Source organism: Pan paniscus, chromosome 11 (genome assembly GCF_029289425.2).
Source record: "Pan paniscus chromosome 11, NHGRI_mPanPan1-v2.0_pri, whole genome shotgun sequence".
In the NCBI taxonomy this organism is placed as follows: domain Eukaryota; kingdom Metazoa; phylum Chordata; class Mammalia; order Primates; family Hominidae; genus Pan; species Pan paniscus.
In genome coordinates, this window is record NC_073260.2 from 40,669,045 (window position 1) to 40,691,107 (window position 22,063).

General features: G+C 49.2%; 1 protein-coding gene across 7 annotated transcripts in view; it reads left to right on the forward strand.

Annotated features, from left to right (window-relative positions):
• The window catches only part of ANKS6 (ankyrin repeat and sterile alpha motif domain containing 6), a 64,676-nt gene that overhangs the window by 8,159 nt on the left and 34,454 nt on the right, over positions 1 to 22,063 (forward strand). For all 7 annotated transcript variants that reach the window (XR_004673395.3, XR_004673396.3, XR_004673397.3 and 4 more), the window contains exons 3-11: positions 3,493 to 3,537; positions 4,209 to 4,413; positions 5,797 to 5,903; positions 8,034 to 8,182; positions 9,690 to 9,888; positions 10,660 to 10,709; positions 14,037 to 14,240; positions 17,073 to 17,223; positions 19,873 to 20,042. Coding sequence is in view for 4 of the 7 variants with exons in the window: in XM_063593951.1 (XP_063450021.1) it covers positions 3,493 to 3,537; positions 4,209 to 4,413; positions 5,797 to 5,903; positions 8,034 to 8,182; positions 9,690 to 9,888; positions 10,660 to 10,709; positions 14,037 to 14,240; positions 17,073 to 17,223; positions 19,873 to 20,042 (1,280 nt within the window). In the remaining 3 variants the exon portion in view is untranslated. The remainder of the gene's footprint in view (positions 1 to 3,492; positions 3,538 to 4,208; positions 4,414 to 5,796; positions 5,904 to 8,033; positions 8,183 to 9,689; positions 9,889 to 10,659; positions 10,710 to 14,036; positions 14,241 to 17,072; positions 17,224 to 19,872; positions 20,043 to 22,063) is intronic.

Below are 22,063 nucleotides of genomic sequence, written 5' to 3' on the forward strand. Positions count from 1 at the left end.
CCCCCATTTTGCAGGGGAGGGAATTCAGGCTCAGAAGTGAACACTCCAGAACTTGCACCTGCCCGTGCCTGCCGAGCTGTGCCTCTTCTGTTGTGCACGCGTTCTCCTTCCCAGGTTTCCTTAGCCTCTGCATCTTGAATCTTCACGGAGTGCCCTCGGGCTTAGCTTCTGACAGGCCTCATTTTAGGGGTTGTCCTGGCATCATGGGATGGCGATGCCCTCATTTCCCCAAGATGCAGTGGCTCAGACACATTGGTGGATGTGGCCAAGGTCACTGTCTACTTGGTTCGATGCTGGCTGTGCCCCTGCTGGCCAAGGGACCTTGAACCAGCTGCCTCAGTTCACCAAGCTCCCATTTCCTTCTCCACAAATGGGTGCTGGAGTGATACCCGCCTCAGGGCTGCTGTGGGGTTCATGTGAGATCCTGCCTGGCCCAGAGGGAGCACATGGGAAGTGGATTACTCCATAGTGTTGTCGGCGTTATTTGACAGGAGCGAACCTCGGGTCTTCCAGCAGGATCGGGTCATGTTCCCATTGAGCAGACCTAGTGTGAGGCTCAGTTCTCCCACTCTGTACCTGGGTGGTCTTGGTCATCTTAATTGGCCCTGCAGGACTACAGTGTCTTTTTTCATAAAATAGTCATAATAAAGGCTCTTTTCTTGGGAGATTTTTGTGAGGAATAGTAAGATCAGGCCTGTAAAATTTTCATCGCAGTGCCCTGGCACATAGATGACATCCAATAAATGGAAACTATTATGTTTTGATTGATGACACATTCATTCCGATACTTTACAAAGACGTACTGAGGCCTGCTATGTATCAGGCACCTTTCTAGGCACTTTGGATACATCAGTGAACAAATGAGATCCAAATCCCTGACCTTGAGGACCTTGGCCTTGATAAGGGGAGACAGGCAGTCAGTAGGAAATAAGCATATTAAATATATAGTAGGATAGGTGGTAAGTGCCACAGGGTTAAAAAAAAAAAAAAAAGGGCAGTGTAAAGAGGTTGGGTGTGGCAAAGCTGGGACAATTCAGGCTGCTGTGTCAAATGGAGTGGTTGGGCAACCTTGAGAAGGTGGGACTGCAGCAGACATGCAGGACCTGAGGGAGTGTGTTGGCCCTGGGGGATCCCTGGGAAGAGCCCCAGGTAGGGTGCAGGCTGTGCTATTGATAATGACAGATTATGAAATAAATAATAGGAGCCCCAGCTCTTACTGTGCAGTGCCCGGAAATCCAGCCCCCACCAAGGCCTTGGAGGTCCCCTGGTCTCTGCCTTTCATTAGCAGCAGGACAGGGTACTTTTGATGCTGTAACTGTCATTGCGACACCTCTGACTCCCCACTGAGGTTGTGGTGTGGAGTTGGAGCTGATTTCTTTTCCTTGGGTTGGGGCAGAGTCCCTGGGACTGCTCGGATATAGACGGAAAAAAACTGAAGCCCAAAGCGAGGAAGGGACCTGCCCAGAGTCACTGGGTGTCAGGACACAGCTGCCCCTGCCTCTTGGGGCCAGGCTCTGCTGTCAGTGATTAACTTGTGTCAGATGGTTGCTTAGCAGCCAACACTAAGACCAGGTGACACTCTTTTCTGTGAAAAGGTCTTGGCATGAGAAGACCCCACCCCAAGCAAAGTTGGTTCTTGAATACTTGAAAGAACATGACATATTTTTTTTAAAAGTCAGGTGCAGAATAGTTTCTTGATAGTATTTCACAGGCAAAATTGATATACTGTGTCCCATGGCAGTGTCCATACTTCCCATGAAGAATTCTGGGATTCTGGCCGGGTGTGGTGGCTCACGCCTGTAATCCCAGCACTTTGGGAGGCGGAGGTGGGTGAATCACGAGGTCAGGAGTTCGAGACCAACCTGGCCAAGATGGTGAAACCCCATCTCTACTAAAAATACAAAAATTAGCCAGATGCGGTGGTGGGTGCCTGTAATCCCAGCTGTTCTGGAAGCAGAGGCAGGAGAATCGCTTGAACCCGGGAGGCAGAGGTTGCAGTGAGCCTAGATCTCACCCTGCCCTCTAGCCTGGGAGACACAGGAAGACTCCATCTCAAAAAAAAAAAAAAAAAAAAAGAATTCTGGAGTTCCGGCCTGGAGCGGTGGCTCACATCTGCAATCCCAGCAGTTTGGGAGGCCAAGGCGGGCAGATCACTTGAGGTCAGGAGTTTGAGACCAGCCTGGCCAACATGGCAAAACCCCGTCTCTACTAAAAATACAAAAATTAGCTGGGTGTAGTGGCGTGTGCCTGTCATCCCAGCTACTCGGGAGGCTGAGGCACAAGAGTCACTTGAACCCAGGAGGCAGAGGTTGCAGTGAGCCAAGATCACGCCGCTGCACTCCAGCCTGGGTGACAGAGCGAGACTCCATCTCAAAAAAAGAATTCTGGGGTTTACCTTGCTGGTTGCCAAAGAAAGTAATTGCTCTTTGAATGGCGCCTTAACATTATCATTTGATCTCTGCAACAGCCAGGTGAGAGGGATGCTATCCCCACATTTGTGATGAAGAGGCAGCTTACTCTAAAAATGTGCGCTGAAATTCACGTGCACTGACTCCACACTCTGTGCTCCTTGTCCTGGGCTGCAGCTTCCTCCCAGTTACTCAAGAGGGCTCATTTCGACCAGAGTCAGCCCAGAGTCACAAGTGCCCTCTGGCAGCTGCTCCATCCCCTGGGATCAATTAAAGGCTGCAGAAGGCCTGCCTTCAGCCCCCCAGCAAGCAGACTGGCCATGAGGATGCCTGCTCTGACAGGAATGGGGTACCTGCTGGCCCAAGCTTGGAGGAAGGTGTGGGATGAGCATGTGAGGGAGGGGCTAACATCTGGCGGCTGCAGCAAGGCTCAGCTGTGCAGGTAGGCATGGGGTCTGGCCCCAGCCTAGCAGCTGGGCTTCAGGGTACAGCATGAAGATGCCCAGTTGGGCAGCGGCTTTTGGCCAGCTGTGTCTGCAGGTTTGGAGGAGGGAGCATGTTCTGATTGCTTCTTACATGGGAGGGGAAGAAAATATGAGCATTGGCTCTTCTGTTGGCTGTGGCTGTGAACTTCCTTAGAGCTCAGCTGCTCGATATCTCAGGGGTCCTCTGATTTGGAATTATGATTGTACATTTAGTTTTTAGAAGAAAAAAATTTTTTAAACAATGTCCATGGGAATCCGGGATTTTCTAAGACCCCAAGACTTTTCAGTATATCTAAGAAAGGATATGCCAGCGTTTGTTTTGCCTAAAAATGATTGCTTTATTTGCATGAGATCAGGGCCGTGATCTGCTGCTCATTCGTGTTTTGTTGGCAAGATCTGTCTCTGAAGTGTTTTCAGATGTTCTTGGGTAATAAACCTTCCAGAAGAGCTGCTGGATTTGTCCATTACGTAGGTCTCCAATTAGATTGCTTTTGAGAATTAGATGCTTTTTAAAGCCAGGCTGTGTTGTTACACCCTTGTGACTTTTCTGTTATATTAAACCTTTCCGTGGTTAACTTTAAAAATCTTTGTTTACCCAGATGAGGAGAAAAGGCGACCTGATATTTTCCATGCATTGAAAATGGGTAAGCGCTTTAGAAAATCTTTTTGGATATTTAAGAATACAGGGCTACATTCTCCCAACCTAATATTTGTAGTCCTTTGCAGGGCCACCCAGGGTATTTGAGAAAGAAACAGGCATTTTGGTGTTTGGTGTTTGGAAGTTCAGATCCTGGAGGCCAGTATTTATTGTAGAGCTCTACACATAGACTCCAGACGGCCTCCAGCCCCACTCCAGCCAAACACTGTCTAGCTATGCCCTAGCTCTTCCTGCATCTGAAATGCCTCTCTGCATACCCACTCCAGTCTCTTTGTGACAAAGAGGCATTTAGCCTAAAATTTTCTCTCTTGATATAGACCCTGCTTCCAGGAAGCCCTTCCCGATCCTCACCCCGCAGCGAGACCTGAACTCTCCTTCTGTCTTCTGTCTCTTTCATCTGTTCTCTGAAGACACTAACAACACTTCTGTCTTTTGGTAACACTTCTGCCCATTCGTGTGTTTGTCTCTGTCTTGCCTAGACTGAGGCATTTGAGAGTCGGGGCTATCTCTGACCCCCTCTTAGTATCCCCTATGATGCCCAGCAGCCCACTGCAGAGGCAGAGCAGGGCCAGCAAGTGTTTGTTACATGAACCACAGGAGAAATCAGCCTATGGTACCAGGCCCACAGTTCACCCGGACTCCTGCTTGTGTTTGCAGGAAACTTCCAGCTGGTCAAAGAGATTGCCGATGAAGACCCCAGCCACGTGAACTTGGTCAATGGGGACGGGGCGACGCCACTGATGCTAGCAGCTGTTACGGGGCAGCTGGCTCTGGTGCAGCTGCTGGTGGAGAGGCATGCGGATGTTGACAAGCAGGACAGCGTGCATGGCTGGACGGCCCTCATGCAGGCAACCTACCATGGGTCAGTGCCAGCTCCACGCCCTCAGCGACAAGGCCAGACAGATGCTCTGGCCTGAGATGGAGGTTCCCAATGGGCTCTTCTGGTCCTGAGATGCTGCATACAAACCCCAGGACTATGACGACATTGAGGCATGAAAAAAAAAAGCGGCACAGGCTCATTTTATTCCCACCCTTCTGTGTCCAGATTTCCTGTTCCCCCATCACAGAATTTCACAATGGCCCTGAAAAACCATGCAGCAGGAGCATTTTATGCAGAGAGATAAGGTTCTCTAGGTTGGTTTCAGTTGAACACAGTGACTGATTCATTGGAGTTTTCACATTGAGATATAGTGACCTCCTTAAGTAGCTCCTGTATGAAGTAAACATTGGTTATTCGTACCATTGTCGTCTTGTGATGATTGATGGTGAGATGTGTCCTACCCCTCTCCTTTTGAATAGGCTTCAGTGTTTACAGGGTGCTTATGAACCCCTTCTTATGTGGTCATCCCAGCAGGATGGGCTGTCATCCTCCTGGAGGCCTCGTCTTTGGGGTGGGCATCTTGTAGCTGCTAAGTGATCTGACTCCCAGTTAGAGGTTCTTTCCTTGCCCTCTTTTAGGTGATCAGATCACTTTCCTGTGTCATCTGAAAACAGTTTGTTTTCTTATTCGATGAGTCTTGAATTCCAAGACGAAATTTTATTTCAGACACCTTGGTCTGTAGGAGACTTTCCCAATGGAGATGTCCTGATTTAGGGTGGAAGAAGTGGAGTCTCCATGGGGTCAGTGATTTTTGGGCAGAGCCGTTGGTTTTGTCTCCTCTCCCCTCCCCCTCCCCTCCCCTCCCCTTCCTTTCCCTTCCCTTCTCTTTTCTTTTCTTTTCTTTTCTTTTCTTTCCAACAGTATCTCACTTTGTTGCCAGACTGGAGTGCAGTAGCGTGATCATGGCTCACTGCCGCCTTGACCTCCCAGACTCAAGCATCCTCCAACCTCAGTCTCTCAAGTAGCTGGAACTACAGACTTGCACCACCACACCTAGCTAATTTTTAAACAAAATTTTTAGTAGAGACAGGGCCCCCCATGTTGCCCAGGCTGGTCTCAAATTCCTGGGCTCAAGTGATCCTCCCACCTTGGCTTCCCAAAGTGATGGGATTACGGGTGTGAGCCACCGCATCTAGCCTCAGTCTTCATTTTGTTCCTGGAAGGAACACTTAGACTTTGATTTAAATCATGTTCCCGCTTGACCTGCCCACGTGCTAGGGAATGAGAGAATGTGAGACTGTTTGCCCTTCCATGTCCTTCTTAAATGCTCAGAGACTGAGCTTTGTAGTTAATGTTGGTTTTGTTGCCCAGGAGCAAAGCCATGCTTCTGCTTTCAGTGAATATAACTCTAGCATTTTTTCCCAGGAATAAGGAAATTGTGAAATATCTGCTAAACCAAGGGGCCGATGTCACTCTTCGTGCAAAAAATGGATACACGGCCTTTGACCTGGTGATGCTGCTGAATGATCCCGGTAGGTAATTTCAAGAAAAGGGTTGTAAATCTACCCAGCGTTTCTTGGACTGGGAGTCAAGACAGCCACCTCCTCTGTGACTTGTGTTTTAAGCACTTGCTTATTCGTGGGGGAAAGTCATTCTCAAGTGTCAGGAGCTTACTGCATGATCTTAGGCAAGTTCCTTCCCTCCCCAGTGAAGCGCTGGACTTGGACCAGGTGGCCCCGGGGACTTCTTCCAGCACCAACCTCCTAGGAGTCTCTAGAGAGGGAAGGAAAATAAGACGTGTCTGACTTTGTAGTCCACACACACCCTAGAATGGCATCTGTGCTTCACAGCCAGAAATCCTGAGTCACTCAGGTGGAAACATTAAAGTCCCCTTTGATAAGCAGAATGGGAGATAGAGCGATGGCCTTCTCAGCTTAATTGTGTAGGTAGAGGCTGCAGGGTCAAGGGTCGTGTACTGGGAATGTAGCCGTTAGTTCCACCCCATTTTGGCCTCGGCTGGTACCTGCTACTCCCCTTTGACCCTCCCCTGCTGTGACAGGCCCTCTTTTGGGACCTGGGCTTCCAGTTAGCCAGCTCAAGGGGAAAGGTCTCTGATCTGTCGTCTTTCTTATCAACCTGGAATTTCAACCCAGAGAGAGAGAAGCCCCGAGGCCCTTCTGACCCACTGGGCTTGAACCCTGTGCTGGGATTCTAGCTGTTGGCTGTGGGGAGAGAAGACTTTCACCTCTGCAGTCACAAGTCACCTGCTGCCCCTCTTAGCTAGAGGGGTAGCCAGCAGGTATGCCCTTCCTCGTCACAGCACTGCCACCCTTGCCACCCCTTCCCTGCTGCAGGCCCCTGCACTTCACAGATGCACACTTGGTTCTGTTTGACCCTCAAAGAGGTCTGAGAGGGGAAGCAGAGGTTCACATCCTCTTGAAGAGATGAGGTCGCCAAGACTCGGGAAGTGATCTGTCCCAGCCAGAGGGTTGGAGTCCTGTGCCCCAAGTCCAGTGATCCTACTCTACCTCATTGGAGACCTTCTTCACTTGCCAAGAGTTTGTTATTCAGAATCAGTCCGCAGCCACTCTCGCTGGATCTCATACACACTTTTTCTGAGAAACTCATCTTTTCAGTGTTCCTCTTCTCCCTAGCCTCCACTGCCGTTTATTCCCTTTCCCAATAAAACAGTCTATTCCTAGGAATATTTTGCCTACTGGGTTTTTAAATGAAGTGTTTACACAAAACTTTTGAAGAAACTCATGCCTATTATTGAATACTTGGAGAGAAAAAAGAAATAACCTGGCGTGGATGGCTCACGCCCATAATCCCAGCACTTTGGGAGGCTGAGGTGGGTCGATCACTTGAGGCCAGGGGTTCGAGACCAGCCTGGCCAACATGACGAAACCCCATCTCTACTAAAAATACAAAAATTAGCCAGGCATGATGGCGGGCACTGTAGCCCCAGCTACATGGGAGGCTGAGGCAAAGAACCGCTTGAACCTAGGAGGTGGAGGTTGCGGTGAGCCAAGATTGTGCCACTGCACTCCAGCCTGGGTGACAGAGCAAGACTCTGTCTCCAAAAAAAAAAAAAAAAAGAAATAGTCATCAAGAAAAAGCATTGTTAATAGTTTGGAGTAGTTTCTTCTCAATCTTTTTTGCAATGCTTTTTTTATATAACTGAGTTGGGTTCCTAATAACTTCATAATACTTAGTATTTTTAAAGCACTTGTATTGCTCTAAAGGAATTCCCGTGAATTGACAAGATACCTTTATGTGGTGGGTATTAATGTCACTGACTTGTACAGACGCACAAAGAGGCTTTGTAATTTACCTGCAGTTACACAGCCAGGGAGGGACAGAAGCAGAATCTGAACCTCTGCAGCCTGGCTGTGAAGCCTGCACTTTTAAACACACTGTCCCCCTGCCTTCCTCATGAGAGAGGACTTCCGGTTTTTCTTTCTGGTTAAGTAGGTTAAGCCCTGCTGGCTTTGTTTGCTACCTTTTGAAGATCAGATGGAGAGGCAGGTGCCTTGATTCTGGAATTACACAGACCCTGGAGCTGCAGGGCTGAGTTCTAAGTCTAACGGGTCATCTTGAGTCTTCTCCTTATGGCCCAACAGACATATTTGCAGGTAAAATGCTGCCTTTTGTGTCCATAGACACGGAACTTGTTCGACTGCTGGCATCTGTCTGCATGCAGGTGAATAAAGACAAAGGCCGGCCGAGCCACCAGCCTCCCCTGCCCCACTCGAAGGTCCGACAGCCCTGGAGCATCCCAGTGCTGCCCGATGACAAGGGTGGACTGAAGGTTTGCCTTTTCCTGTCTTAAAGGGGCTTGGGGGCCAGGGAGATGGGGGCTGGCGGGGAGCCTGCTGCCTCCTATGCACCCAGGCTGGTTTATGCTAGGGAGTCCCTGCAGGGGTGGCAGGTGAGCTGGCATTGAGCAATAGGAAACACAGGGGACCAGGAAAAACTGGGGAGACTGTGACCATGTTGTGGCAACAGTGGCTGCTTTGTAAGAATGTGGGTCCACGCCTGTAATCCCAGCTACTCCAGAGGCTGAGACAGCAGAATTGCTTGAGCCTGGGAGGCTGTGGTTGCAGTGAGCTGAGATCACATCACTGCACTCCAGCCTGGGCGACAGAACAAGAACTTGTCTCAAAAAGGAATGTGGGTCCATATTACTAGATCTCTCTCTTTTTTTTTTTAAAGGAAAAAATAGAAATCCAGATTTTGATATGGAATCTTAATTTATAAGTACAGGGAATTTTAGAAAATTCTGCATGATGTAGTACTGAGCTGGCCAAAGCAAACACTTCTCTTCCCAAGGAATCCGTTTGCAGCCTCTGCTTTACTGTGCAGGATATTTGCTGATCATGCCACTCTGGGGTCTCCCTGCAGTCCACAGGCCCTGCCAGCTTCCTGGAAACACCAGAAACAAGCTCTGGTGGCTGCTTGTAACTGCAAGCTGAGACTTTCTCTTTGGATTTCTCATCTTCCACATCCTGCTCTACTTGTTTGAAATCAAACTTACTTTATGCCTGAGAAAACAAAACAAAACACTGGTCTTGTCTGCCGACCTCCCCAGTCTGCATGGGGTGGTAGTGCCTTCTGAGGGCTGCAGACTCGGCACTCCTTTTGTGTCCATTGCTGGCTCAAGCTCTGCATCCTTCCTGACTGTGTTGTTCTCATAGCTCCCTTCATTCCTGCTCTTACTGCCATTTCCACAGGCAGGCCCTCACAGATGCCCTTCGTGGCTGTTCATTAACCTCTGAGTGGTCATGGGTTACAAGCATTCCCAGGAGGTAGTGCCTGTCCTCTCTAGGTGAGGCTCAGCTATAGGAGCAGCTGGCCCAGGCCCTGGTATAGAGATCCTGATGCCTCTCACGTTATCACCAGAGCAGGAGGAGGGAGATTATGCAATTGTAGACGCTTAGGAATCTGGAGCTGCCTCTGTGTCCATCTGTCCCTGTCTCACTGTAAGACCTCAAGCAAGTCAGCAATCCTGTCTGGGTCTCCATTTCTCAATCTGTGCAATGAGGAGATTGATTAGATGAGGGATGGCAAATAGGGTTCACTGCCACCTCCAGGCTATTGGAAGTGACTGCCTAAGGGCTGGGTCAGGAAAGATTTAGTGAGTAACCATGGCTTATTGGGAATGGGTGCTATCATTGATCAGTAATGTCTGTCTGGGCCCCAGGAGAGGGGAGGGCAGGCACATGTGAATGTAGTCACTGTCTCTGGGCTGGCAGGTCCTGGGCCTGGTCTCCTTGTCCTTCCTGGAGCATGACTTCTGCTCTGCGTTCCTTTGGCAGTCCTGGTGGAACCGAATGTCCAATCGGTTCCGAAAGCTCAAACTGATGCAGACGCTGCCCCGTGGGCTGTCCAGCAACCAGCCTTTGCCTTTCTCTGACGAGCCTGAGCCAGCTCTGGACTCCACAATGAGGGCTGCCCCCCAGGACAAGACAAGCCGCTCTGCACTCCCTGTTGCGGCCCCTGTGACCAAAGACAATGGTGAGAAAAGTCTGCATGTGCAGTAGAATTTTTGGAATGGTCTGAGCCTGTACCCTCTGCCCTTCATCCTACCTCCTGGGTTGCTGTCAGGGGTAAGATGATGTTGGAATGGGACACTGGAGCATAGAGGCTGGTCTGGTGGAAAAGATACTTAGGCAGGGACACAACCACCAGGAGTGTGATAGAATGAGAAGGTGCTGGCCAGTGGCAAGAGGCCCAGGTTCCTGTCCCACACTCCCTGCTGAGGGACGACAGGGAGTCGTCCTCTCTCTTGCCTTTGATAGGTGGTTTTCCCCACCTATGAAATGTGATTGGTCTATGACACTGAAAGCATCTTGAAATAAAATGAGTTACTGGGAGGGTGTGAGTAGTGAGCTCCCCATCACTCAAGGTATTCAACAGCTTGGATACCTTTGTCAGTTTGCTGAAGGAGATTCCCATACTGACTGGAACATAGATAAGATCCCTTCTAACAGTCAGATTCCCCATGACCGGATTAGCTCCTTTGGCACCACTGTCTGAGACAGATTATTGAGCTGGGGGCACCACTGTCTGACTCAGCACGGCAGTGGTTTATGGAAAAGCTGAAAACATGCTCCAATATACCTTTTAAATGCCTTCCTTCTATTAAAATATCGAATACCAATTATTATTAAATATTTAAGCAGCGAGGAGAGTTGGTTTTCCAGGTTGAAGCCTGCCCCAGTCACTCATCCTTATGCTGTGGACACGTGGAGGGGTCATTTCAGGAAATTTCCATTTGTCTCTCAGGTCCTGGGAGCACAAGAGGAGAAAAGGAAGACACGTTATTGACAACCATGGTAAGTGTGGGGCTTTTCTAAAAGCATTTTAGGTCTCCGGCAATCATCAGTTGATTGATTTACAAGGAGGGATGTAGGCGTTTGTCTGTCTTTGTGGTGGTCACAGATAGGGTTGGTGATGAGAATGTGTAACAATGGGCTTAGCTCTGGCACTGAGGAGTCAGAACAGATGCCAGCTCTAAACTGTGGCGAGGGCTGTGCTGGTGCTCACCCGCTGGGTGTCAGCCCTGGCCCTGTTCTCATGGAGGCAGGGGATTGAGGGTAGGAATTGATGGGCAGCATGAGAAATGAAGACTCACCATTTGGGCTGTGGAGAACCAGGGTGAGAGGAGTCAAAGAGGAGGCTATGTTTCCAGCTGGGGAGGCCTCAGTTTCCTCATCTGTAACTTAGAGATGTATTAGGATTAGGGTCAACTGTGAGTAACGGAAAATCCCCAAGTAACAATGGTGTAAATAAGACAGCAGCCTACTTCATTCAAGTAAACAAAGTCCAGAACTAGTATATGGCTCATTGGAGTTAGGGACTTGAGTCCTTTCTGCCTGTTGGTCCCCCATGTGTAGTTTCTGTTTCTCAGGTCACCTCTTGGTTCAAGATGGCTGCCAGAGCTCTGGCCCATGACGGCCTCATTCCAGCCAGCAGGAGAGAGGAGGGGAGAAGAGGTAGCCATGGGCACATGCCAGCTGTCTTTAAGGAAGTTTCTTGGGGCCACGCACAGTAGCTCATGCCTGTAATCCCAGCACTTTGGGAGGCGGAGGCAGGCGAATCACGTGAGGTCAGGAGTTTGAGACCAGCCTGGCCAACATGGTGAAACCTCATCTCTACTAAAAATACAAAAATTAGCTGGGCATGGTGGTGGGCGTCTGTAATACCAGATACTCGGGAGGCTGAGGCAGGAGAATTGCTTGAACCCGGGAGGTGGAGGTTGCAGTGAACCAAGCTCGTGCCATTGCTCTCCAGCCTGGGCAACAGAGCAAGATTCTGTCTAAAAAAAAAAAAAAAAAAAGGTTCTTGGCAACTACTCTGCTTAAATCACAGTGGGGAAGCTGGGAAATGAAGTCTTTGTTCCAAGTGGTCCTGTGCCCATCTAAATGAACATTAGGGGTGTCATTTCTAAGATGTGAAAAGTAGATACTGGGGGACAGTTTGCAGTCTCTGACTTCGGGGATCCCTCATGGTTATGGTTTTTAAACAAGATCACTCGCAGGAAGTTCTTAGCATAGTGTCTGGCCCAGAATAAGCTCCGTGCTGTGAACTTGGATGTGTTACCTCCCCTCTCTGGGTTTCACGTTCGTTTCCTCTGACATGAGAGCTTAGTGGTTAAAGTTGGACTTGAGTCCCTTTAGCGCTAAGACCCTAATACTAGCCAGCAGAGGGCAGTATTGCTGAGGACAAGGGAGCAGAGGGGGCTCCCAGAAAAGGCATCAGCAGTGTCAGGAACTTTAGAGCCCAGCGAGGGGTCCTGACCCAATCTGCCCACGGCTCCCTGCCACCCCAACAGGTGTAAATTGATGGCTTTAACACTGACTGTGGAGGCTTGTGCTGCCTGACATTTGATCATGTTATTAAATAGCAATAATTATTTTTGGTGTGAAGACAGAAATGCTATTTTAGAAATTTTGGAAGAAGCAGTAAAACATATAGAAGGAAAATAAATTCATCCCTGATCACACACCCAACTATAACCATGGTTGGCATTTTTATGGATATGTCTTTTGAGTATTTTTTGTAAGCAGTTTTTTAGCATGTATAAATATGATATGATGTTGTATATAATAATAGCAAATACCATAGCTTTTACTAAGTACCAGCTACTATTCATCGCACTTTGCATGTATCAGCTCATTTAATATTCCTGAGGTTGGCACTGTTAGTATCTTTCCCATATTGTGTTGAATCCAATTTATTTGTGATTTATATGTTGTGACCATCTTTTCCATGTCATAAAACACCATGTAGCCACATCATATTTAATGGCTACATTAGAACATTCTAGTGTAGGAACGTGTCTCTTTATCCAAGACTGAACTGTCAGACTCTGGGATTTCTAGTTTTTTGTTATTTTAACAGCTCAGATGAATGTCCTTATACCTTCATTTCCCCCACTTGCCTGATTATTTGCTCAGGATGAATACCTAGAAATGGAATTCCTGGGTCAAAGGTTGTGAATGTCATTGGCTTCCAGAAAGATAGCAACAATTTAGACTGTTACCCCAGGGAGGGAAAAGACCCTTTTGTGGTGGTGGATTTGTCGCTGTGAGTTTCCAACTCAACCCCATTTGCTGGATGAGCTTGTTGTGGTCTAGAGGGAAAGAGGGGACAGCACTTGTTTAGAGACTCAGAAAAGCAGGACAGAGCCAGCCTGGGAATCCCGGAGGTGTACTCCTTCCCCAACTGCTCATGCCCTGTAGAGGGCGCCAGTGTGCCTGCCCCCCCATAATGGGTGGGGTGGCCCGGCTGCCCTGCTGATGGGCATGTGCAGCCGTCAGTGTGGAGATGCCCGCCTGCTCAGCTCCCGAGGCGAGTTTAGCTGTGGGATGCCCGTTGCTGCAAAGCTCCATCTGGCACAAAGTTCACTATTTTTCTTAATTAAGGTGAGCTTGGTCTGTGAACACTTCCTTGAAGATCTAATAGTCATTACTGTGTAGATTTTATACTGACCCCCAAATCACATTTTCAAAATTAAAAATTAAATTACAATTAAATGTCAGCAGCAGGAGGCGTGGCTGGAGCAAGCTGGGATGTGGGGGGCTGGGGAAGAGAGTGGTGCTGGGCCCTAGCCCTTATCACCTCCCGCTTCCTTCTTCACTCCCAATGGCTGCTCATGCTGGTCTCCTTGCAGCACTGCACCCATGTCCTGCTCCTCTAGGTTCCAGGCCTTTCCATATTCTGACCCCTCACTCAGTCTGGAATGCGCCTCCTGGTCCTCACTGGCCCAGCTTAAACTGTCGTTCGGGCTCAGCTCGGTTCCCACAAAGGTGCCTTCACTGTGCAGCAAGGGCACCCCTCCTCTGTGTTCTCCCAGTTCCCCTGCCTCCCCCACAGCACACCAACATCATCTGCTTCTCCTTGGCGCTCTGTCTCCTCTGCCCCATTCTGATCTTGCTGCTGTGAGGAGAGATCCAGAAGAAGCCTGGTGTTGGCGCAGAGCAGACATGGGTGTTGTGCGGTTACTGGGAGGAGAGCTGTAGATGCCACATAGCTCCCGGCTTGGGTGGAGGGGTGGATGGTGGTGCCATGCCCCAAGAAGCAGGAAAAACATGGAGTCTTTCCTGCAGAGTTGGGAGCCCTCCTGGGGGCTTGTCTAACCCTCAGCCTGTCTTTTTCAGCTTCGAAACGGAGCTCCCCTCACCAGACTCCCGAGTGACAAGCTGAAAGCAGTCATCCCCCCATTCCTACCCCCTTCCAGTTTTGAGCTGTGGAGCTCTGATCGGTCCCGGACGCGTCACAACGGGAAGGCAGACCCCATGAAGACTGCGCTGCCCCAGAGAGCCAGCAGGGGCCACCCCGTGGGTGGTGGGGGCACAGACACTGTAAGTTGTCTTCTGACACACTTTTACACATCACTCACTGCTCACTGAGATCATGGTGTGTTCCAGGCAGCGGGACCTCAAACCGACGAATCCAGAGGGGTTGCAACTTTTTTTTTCTTTTGAATGGATGATATCCTTTTGTCTAATGAAGCCCTACAGAGCAACTCAGTATGGAAAATAGATTAAAATGTTGAGGTAGCAGGGAACATCTGTCCCCTCACTGGAACCCTAGATCTCCAAGGAGCACAGTTTGAAGACCTGATCCATCTAATCCAACCTTCCTTTTAGTAGATGAGGAAACTGGGACCCAGGGAGTGGGAGTAATAGCTGAAGATCACCAGCCAAGTGTGAGTGAACCATAATCAAGAGCAAACACTCAGCGGCAACTGTGTGTGCTACTGGTGTTTTCTTGTGCCCAAGAGTGTGACTTCTATCCTTTTGACTGTAGTGATTTCTAACTTGGTGGCTCTTGGTCTGTTTCTGAAATTGACAGTCTCATCGGTGTGGAAGGTATCTGTGTGTAACCTGTATCTAGATGGTAGATGCAGCAAATGGGCAAGACGAAGGGATTCAGGACTGACCCTGTCGCCTTGTGCTGGGTGATTGGAGAAACTTGTGGCCTCTGTCTCTATACGATGGGGCTGACCCCAGCACTCACTGCTGCCTCCTAGGGCTATGATAGTATCAGATCACCTGCAGGAGACCAAGAGCCTGGCGCCTGGAGATGCTCTCAAAACAGGCAGGACAGGTTTGCATTTAGTCCACTATTCTCGATCAGGTAGGAACAGGGGAGAGTTGTAGAACCCATCCCTGAGACTTCTTCTATGGCTGTGTTTCCTTGAGAATTTAACCCTAGAGGGACAGAACATCAACTTGACTTGCTTCATTTGCTCAGTGAACATTAACTGAATCCCACTGCCATGTAGCCTAGTCAGCCCCATTCTGCCCTAGAAGAGGTGGTGGTCTGGGTGGCAAAGACACAGGCACAGAACACGAGGCAGGGAGCAGTGTTAGGAGTGTGGGAGCGCCAGAGAGGTGACCGTGTGTGGTAGGGCACTCGGGAGGCCTCCAGGAAGAGGCGACAGCTGAGCTGGGATTTGCAGGCTGTGGAAGAGTTTTCTCCCCAGTGGAGTGCAGGCAGCAGCGTCCCAGGTAGAGGGAGAGAGAACGTGAGCTATGGCCTTTGCAAGTGTGTTCTGTTTCGCTTACTCAGCAGAGGGGCCTCATTCTGGGCCCTGGGGATCGTGTCACTGTCCCTCCCTTAGGAGTGCCCACAGTGGGGGGCCAGGGCCCTGGGATCTGTCACTGTCTCTCCCTTAGGAGTGCCCACAGTAGAGGACCAACAAGAGGACCTTCGTTTTGGTGTCCTATGGCTGCCGTAACAAGTCACCACAAACTGCATGGCTTAAAACAACAGAAATGTATTCTCTCACAGTCCTGCAGGCAAAAAGTCTGAAATCAAGGTGTCAGCAGGGCCCCGCTCCCTCGGGAGGCTCCGGGGAGATCCGTTCTTTCCTCTGACAGCTTCTCTTGATTCTAGGCTTCGCTTGGCTTGTGGCTGCATCACTCCAGTCTCGGCCTCCATGGTCACATTGCTTCCTCGTTTGTCAAAATTCCCTCTGCCTTTTCTCTTATAAAGATACATGTGATTGCATTTAGAGCCCACCTGGATAATCCAGGATAAGCTCCTCCTCTCAAAATCCTTGACTTGGGCACATCTTAGGTAAGCACATATAAGCTCATCCTCATTCTCATGCCTCATAAGGTAACAGTCAAAGGTTCTGGGAATTAGGACACTGTGTATCTTTTTGGCGGCTGCAATTCAGCCCACTGCAACCTTTAATCACATCTACTGAGTGCCTTCTTTGTGCCGAGGCCAGAGTTGGGTACCAGGCATATAGCAGAGAACCAAGTCCCCATGGAGCTGGCAGTCCACTGGGGCATCATACACACAGGCAACCGCAGTAAATGTACACTCACAAGCCATGGTAGGAGTTACAGTGTAAGCGAAGAGGGTGCTGGAAGGGAGCACAGCCGTGTGTCGAGGAGCCTGCCCTACACGGGAGCCCACCCTAGACCAGAGCCCATATTATACCACTTAGGCAGTGAAGGCCTCCGAGACCTGAGAGCCAAGGACCGGGAGGAGCCGCTGTGGGAGGAGTGGGGTAAGGATGGGGAGGAGCCACCGGGTCCATGTAGAACAGACTGCCTGGGCAAAGACCCCAAGGCACAAAAAAGATCAGCAGGAAACCCAAAGGAGGTTGGTGTGCCTGGAGCAGAGCAAGCGAAGCAGAGGGTGGAGTGAGGTCAGGGTGGAGAGGACGTGACCAGGAGCACTGGCACCAGGGACAATGGGGCCAGGAAAGACACCATAAAGGATGTGGGGAGGAGAAGATCCATTTCAGGCTGAGGGACCAACAGAGGCAGCATCACGGAAGCAGGCTTGGAGTTGGGGTGCTGGTCACTGTGCCCGGCGGTGCTGAGGGGGCTGGATTTTGTCCTGGATGTGCTGAGGCCTCCGTGGGTTGTCAGTGAGTAACATGGTCAGGTTTTTTCCTGGAAGGCCCTGGAGTTGAATGAGACCGAAAGCAAGGTGGCCCATGGGAAATGATGTGACATGGATTCACTGAGCTAATGGGCAAGTTGTCAGCACATAGAAGCAAGCTCCATCCCTCAGGGACTCCCCAGCTGGGCCCTGGCAGGGCCATGCTGGGCACAGCGAGCTTTGGTGGGGTGTGCACCAGCTGAGCACAGGAACCCCCACACTGTGATCCTGCATGGCTAGAGGGAGGAGCAGCCTCCCTAAGTGCTGCACCTGCCTTATTCTTGTAGACACCCGTCAGGCCTGTTAAATTTCCAAGCCTCCCCAGAAGCCCAGCCTCTTCTGCCAATTCTGGAAACTTCAACCACTCGCCTCATTCATCGGGCGGCTCTAGTGGGGTAGGTGTGAGCCGGCACGGTGGGGAGCTGCTTAACCGCTCAGGTGAGTAGCTGGGCAGGGCCACTCAGGGAGGTGGGGTGATCCCTTGGGACTGAGGGTGTGCGCTGCCCGGATATTCAGGCTGCAGACAGTCGCAGAAATGACCACGCAAGAGGCACTTTCTCCTTAATGTGGCTAAGAGATTTTTCAGTGAATTCCCAATTCAGAGTTTTACACATTTTCTTGGGGATGCAGATGGATGGAGATGGAGGAAAATAAAGTCCAGAATGCTTTTTTTTTTCTTGTAAAATTTTACAAGAGATTAAGGGAAGTGCATGATGTTTTCATGGTGTTTAAAATCTCTGAAGGTTAGACCCTGGAGAGCTTCTCATTCTGCCCCTTCATTGAGCAGATGAAACCGAAGTTCACAATGGGCAAGAGATTTGCTTAGGGTCACACAGCAAGTTGGTGGCAATTAGATCTCAAAGCAGAGTGCCCCAAAGTTATTATGGGCTTGCAGCATACTTTCTAGTCCTCCCTAAGGTCATCCAGGATTAACCAAAACCAGCTTTGCAGGAAGGCCACTGTATTAGTCTGTTCTCATGCTGCTAATAAAGACATACCCAAGACTGGGTAACTTATAAAGAAAAAGAGGTTTAATGGACTCACAATTCCACAGGCTGAGGAGGCCTCACAATCATGCAGAAGCTGAAAGGCACATCTTACGTGGCACAGGGCAAGAGAGAGCTTGTACAGGGAAACTCCTCATTATAAAACCGTCAGATCTCATGAGAGTTATTCACTATCATGGGAACAGCACAGGAGAGACCCGCCCCCATGATTCAATTACCTCCATCAGGTCCCTACCATGATGCGGGAATTGTGGGAAATATAATTCAAGATGAGATTTGGGTGGGGACACAGCCAAACCATATCAGCCACCCTGCTTCTAGTGGAAAAAGCTTTAAGACCAGATGAGCCAAGAGACTAAAACAAAGTATAATCTCACCCACTACAGATCATCATTACCATTTTCATATGTATATTTGGAAAGTGTTTTTCTATAGATTATGAATATTTATAAAAAGGCACAATAATTTATGGAGCACTTAATATTTGTCAAGTAGCGTGCCAAGCCCTTCGAATGAATTATCTCCTTCAGTGCCCCAGCAGGCAGTGAAGTTACCACCTCTGTTTTACAGATGAGGGATTGGGGCTAAGGACGGTTAGATAACTCGTCCGGGGTCAAATAGCTATTAGTTGGCAGAGCCAGGATCCAAACCCAGGCAGTCCCACTTCAGAGCCTGTTCTTGGAACCACGTGCCTTTCTAAACTATAAACTGCTCTGTAACTTGCTTTTTTCTTTTTCCTCACATTGCTAGATTGTGAGCACCTTTTTATGTTGATACATATATATCTACAGCACCTTGTTTAATAATCAAACAGTATTCCATTTGTATGAGGCATCACAGTTCATTTAACCAATTCCCTGTGTTGAACACTGAGGCTGTTCCTAGATTTTTGCTTTTTATAGGTAATACCTCCCTACGTAATACCTTCATGCCTCCATATTCACCTGTATGTTCAGTGATTTCATTTATTTAAATTTGCTGGAATCAGGGTGGCTGAGTTTGTGAGTATGCCTATTTTTGAGGTTTTTGATATGTTTTGCCCTCCAGAATGGCTCTGTTTAAACATGTGAAATACTTACAGCAGGGCCTGGCACATAGTAAATCCTCTATAAATATTAGTCATTAGTGTCCCTCTTGAGCACCCCCCAGCCCTGAGTATTATCACTGTCTTCTTTTCTTTCTTTCTTTCTTTTTTTTTTTTTTCTTTGAGACAGAGTCTCACGGTTGCCAGGCTGGAGTGCAGTGGTGCGATCTTCACTCACTGCAGCCTCCGCCTTCTGGGTTCAAGCGATCCTCCTCCCTCAGCCTCCCAAGTAGCTGGGATTACAGGTGCCCGCCACCACACCCAGCTAATTTTTTATATTTTTAGTAGAGACAGAGTTTCACCATGTTGGCCAGGCTGGTCTCGATCTCTGCCTTGTGATCTGCCCGCCTCGGCCTCCCAAAATGCTGGGATTACAGGCGTGAGCCACTGCACCCGGCCCCTTTATTTTATAATAGTTCAAGGTTACCAGTAGATTTGGGAAGCAGGGTGAGGGAGAATGGCAGTCAGGGTTCAGTCAGGAAGCAGAGCACTCTGAGCATTATGGAATTGGGAATTTATTGACTCAGTCGTGAGAGTAGGTGGCCACATAAAGGGAGAGTCAAAGGGTGAGGGACCAATCGCTCACTAGCCCTCCTGAAGCACTGGTGCAGCCAGACAAGATGGTCTGTGCAGCTGCTGGCCGGCACTGCAGAGGGGCTGCTGTGGGCATCGAGTGCAGGGTGTTGCATCTGTGCCTGGTGGGGGCCAGCACAAGCTGGCTGTGGCACGGGGAAAGCGAGGATGGACTGGGTTTTGCCTGTGCTGCTGCTTCCCACCTCTTACCATTACACCTTCGCAGCACAGGGCCTGCTGCCTAAACATCTACCTCCTGGTTCTCCTGCAGAGTTCTCCTGTGGTCAGTCCTGTCCTGGAGCCACATGGGGAAGGGAGTCTGGGAGACTGGCTCCAACCCAATCATCACACGACAGTCCACCACCCTTGTGTTGGAGTAAGCCCTCTGTGCCCATGGTGTTCACTCATTTTGTGTTTCCTCAGGTGGCAGCATAGACAATGTCTTGTCCCAAATCGCTGCCCAGAGGAAAAAAGCAGCCGGATTATCGGAGCAGAAACCCAGCCATCGGTCAAGCCCTGTGGGGCCAGCACCGGGGTCCAGCCCGTCTGAGCTTCCAGCCTCCCCTGCAGGTGGCAGCGCTCCTGTTGGCAAGGTGCTTGTTTTGTGTGGCCTCCTCCTGTTACACTCACAGATTCTGTCCTAACATGGCCCACTTGCCGGGAAGCATGGGCAGTGCCTTAGTCATGGGACAGGACTAAAGACAGGCCCCTTCCAGCCAGCCACTCCTGGGCTGCATGAGAAGGGCTGAAATGGTCCTCCGCACCAGGCGTTTACCTCCCCTCACATCTCCAGGTTTGAGGGGCACTGGGCTGCTGCACAGTGGCAGGGTACACACCCACTTCCTGCAGTCCCACAGGTCACCCAGCCTCACACTGCACACATTTGTTCATTGATGAGGATGAATGGTTTAAGAGCATGAGTTGAGGAGCAACCTGCCTGGGTTCAGCTCTCAGCCCCACACCTCAGCATTTAGAACAGGGCCTGGCATAGGATAAGCTCATGTCCGTGTTGGCTGTTCCTGTTGACAGCATTCTTAGTGGTCTTTGTTGTCCTTCAACCTTATTCATCCACTGTGTACATCCTGGGAGCATCTGCTCTGTGCCTGGCACAGCTAACAGTAAGGATCCAACTGTGAACTGGGAAATTTGGCAACCGCTCTAAGGACACAGGCAGTCACAGCTCAGTGTGATAGGGGTTGTTGTGGAGCAGGAAGGATGCTGTAGGGGCACAGGTGGGGGGCCCTACCCAGGTTTGAGGGCATCAGGGCCATCTGGATGGGGATCTGAAGGATGAGAATGGAGCCAGGTAAAAGGGGTGTGGGTGGGCCAGGGGTGTTGGTGCAACTGTTCTGGGGTGAGGGAACAACTTGTGTAGCACTCCAGAGGTGACAGCGTGGCCTAAGGGAGGAGTTGAAGGAAGGACATGAGCAGGACAGAGCCGGGACCTTGTCTCCCTGCTTCTGGGCACTGTGCTTCCATTAATGCAGCCAGAGAACAGTCACCACATTGTTAGCATCTACAGATAATGCAGTAAGCAAGAAAACCTAGATGCCTTCCTGGAACAAGAAGTTTTTTAGTGTCTTCAGACTCTGCCTCTGCCTCCTGAACCTCTTTGCCTTGGTTGATTTCTGGGTGAGCCCCCAGAGTGCGGGTTCCTAGTCGTGAGTGTGAACTGGCTCCTCCACCAAGTGACTCCCCAGTAGTGCAGCATAACCCTTTCCTCCTCTGAGGGGACTCTATGTCCAGCCAAAACCCCACTCTTCATAGTTCTTAGATGTCATAAGCTTCCTTCAGTGAGAAAAGTCCAAACACAGAAAGCCTCCCTCATCTATGGACCTTTGCCCACCAAAGAAGCACCTCCAGAGATTTATGCTCCCAGGATGTACATGTACTGTATGAGAAATAGTCATTTTCTGCCCAGCCACTCTTGGTTACACAACTCTTTTTGTTACTCAAGATCCCTTGTGCAATACGACCTATATAATTAGATTCCTTTTGCAGTATAGCTCCAAAAAGATTTTCTCCCTACACATTTGCTTATTTTCCATTTTTTTATCTTCAAAATAATTTGTGTAATAGGTCCTATATGATTAAGTTCCTTTTATAATTCGGCTGTGAGGAAAAAAGTCTCTACTGATACTTTGATATATTTTATTTTATCAGATAGTAAGAATTTTTAGAATTATTGTATTTCTTTCTTTGCCTTTGCTACTAGGAAACTCAGCTACTCATGAAGCCTACTGTTTTGAGGCTTTGATATAGTGTTTCTTGTCTAAAATTTTGTTTCTATTCTGATGGTCTTATTGGATGTGTTATGTTAGCTTCCTTTAATTTTTATTGGAAATAAGGCATTTCCAAGTTATAAGTTATATTAACTATTCTCTATTATATGAACTATTATTTTGATGTATTGATCATACATTATATGTAAGTATATTCTCATGAAAGGAGATTGTATCAAAAGATGCATTCAGGAAGCAGTAAACTGGGGAAACCATCCATTTCAGTGATCACCTGACATTTATAACATAATGTTAATAGTATGTTATGATCTTGAGGAGCTATCTAAAAATTCAGGTTTCTGGGCTCCACCCCAGCATACCTGAATGAGGCT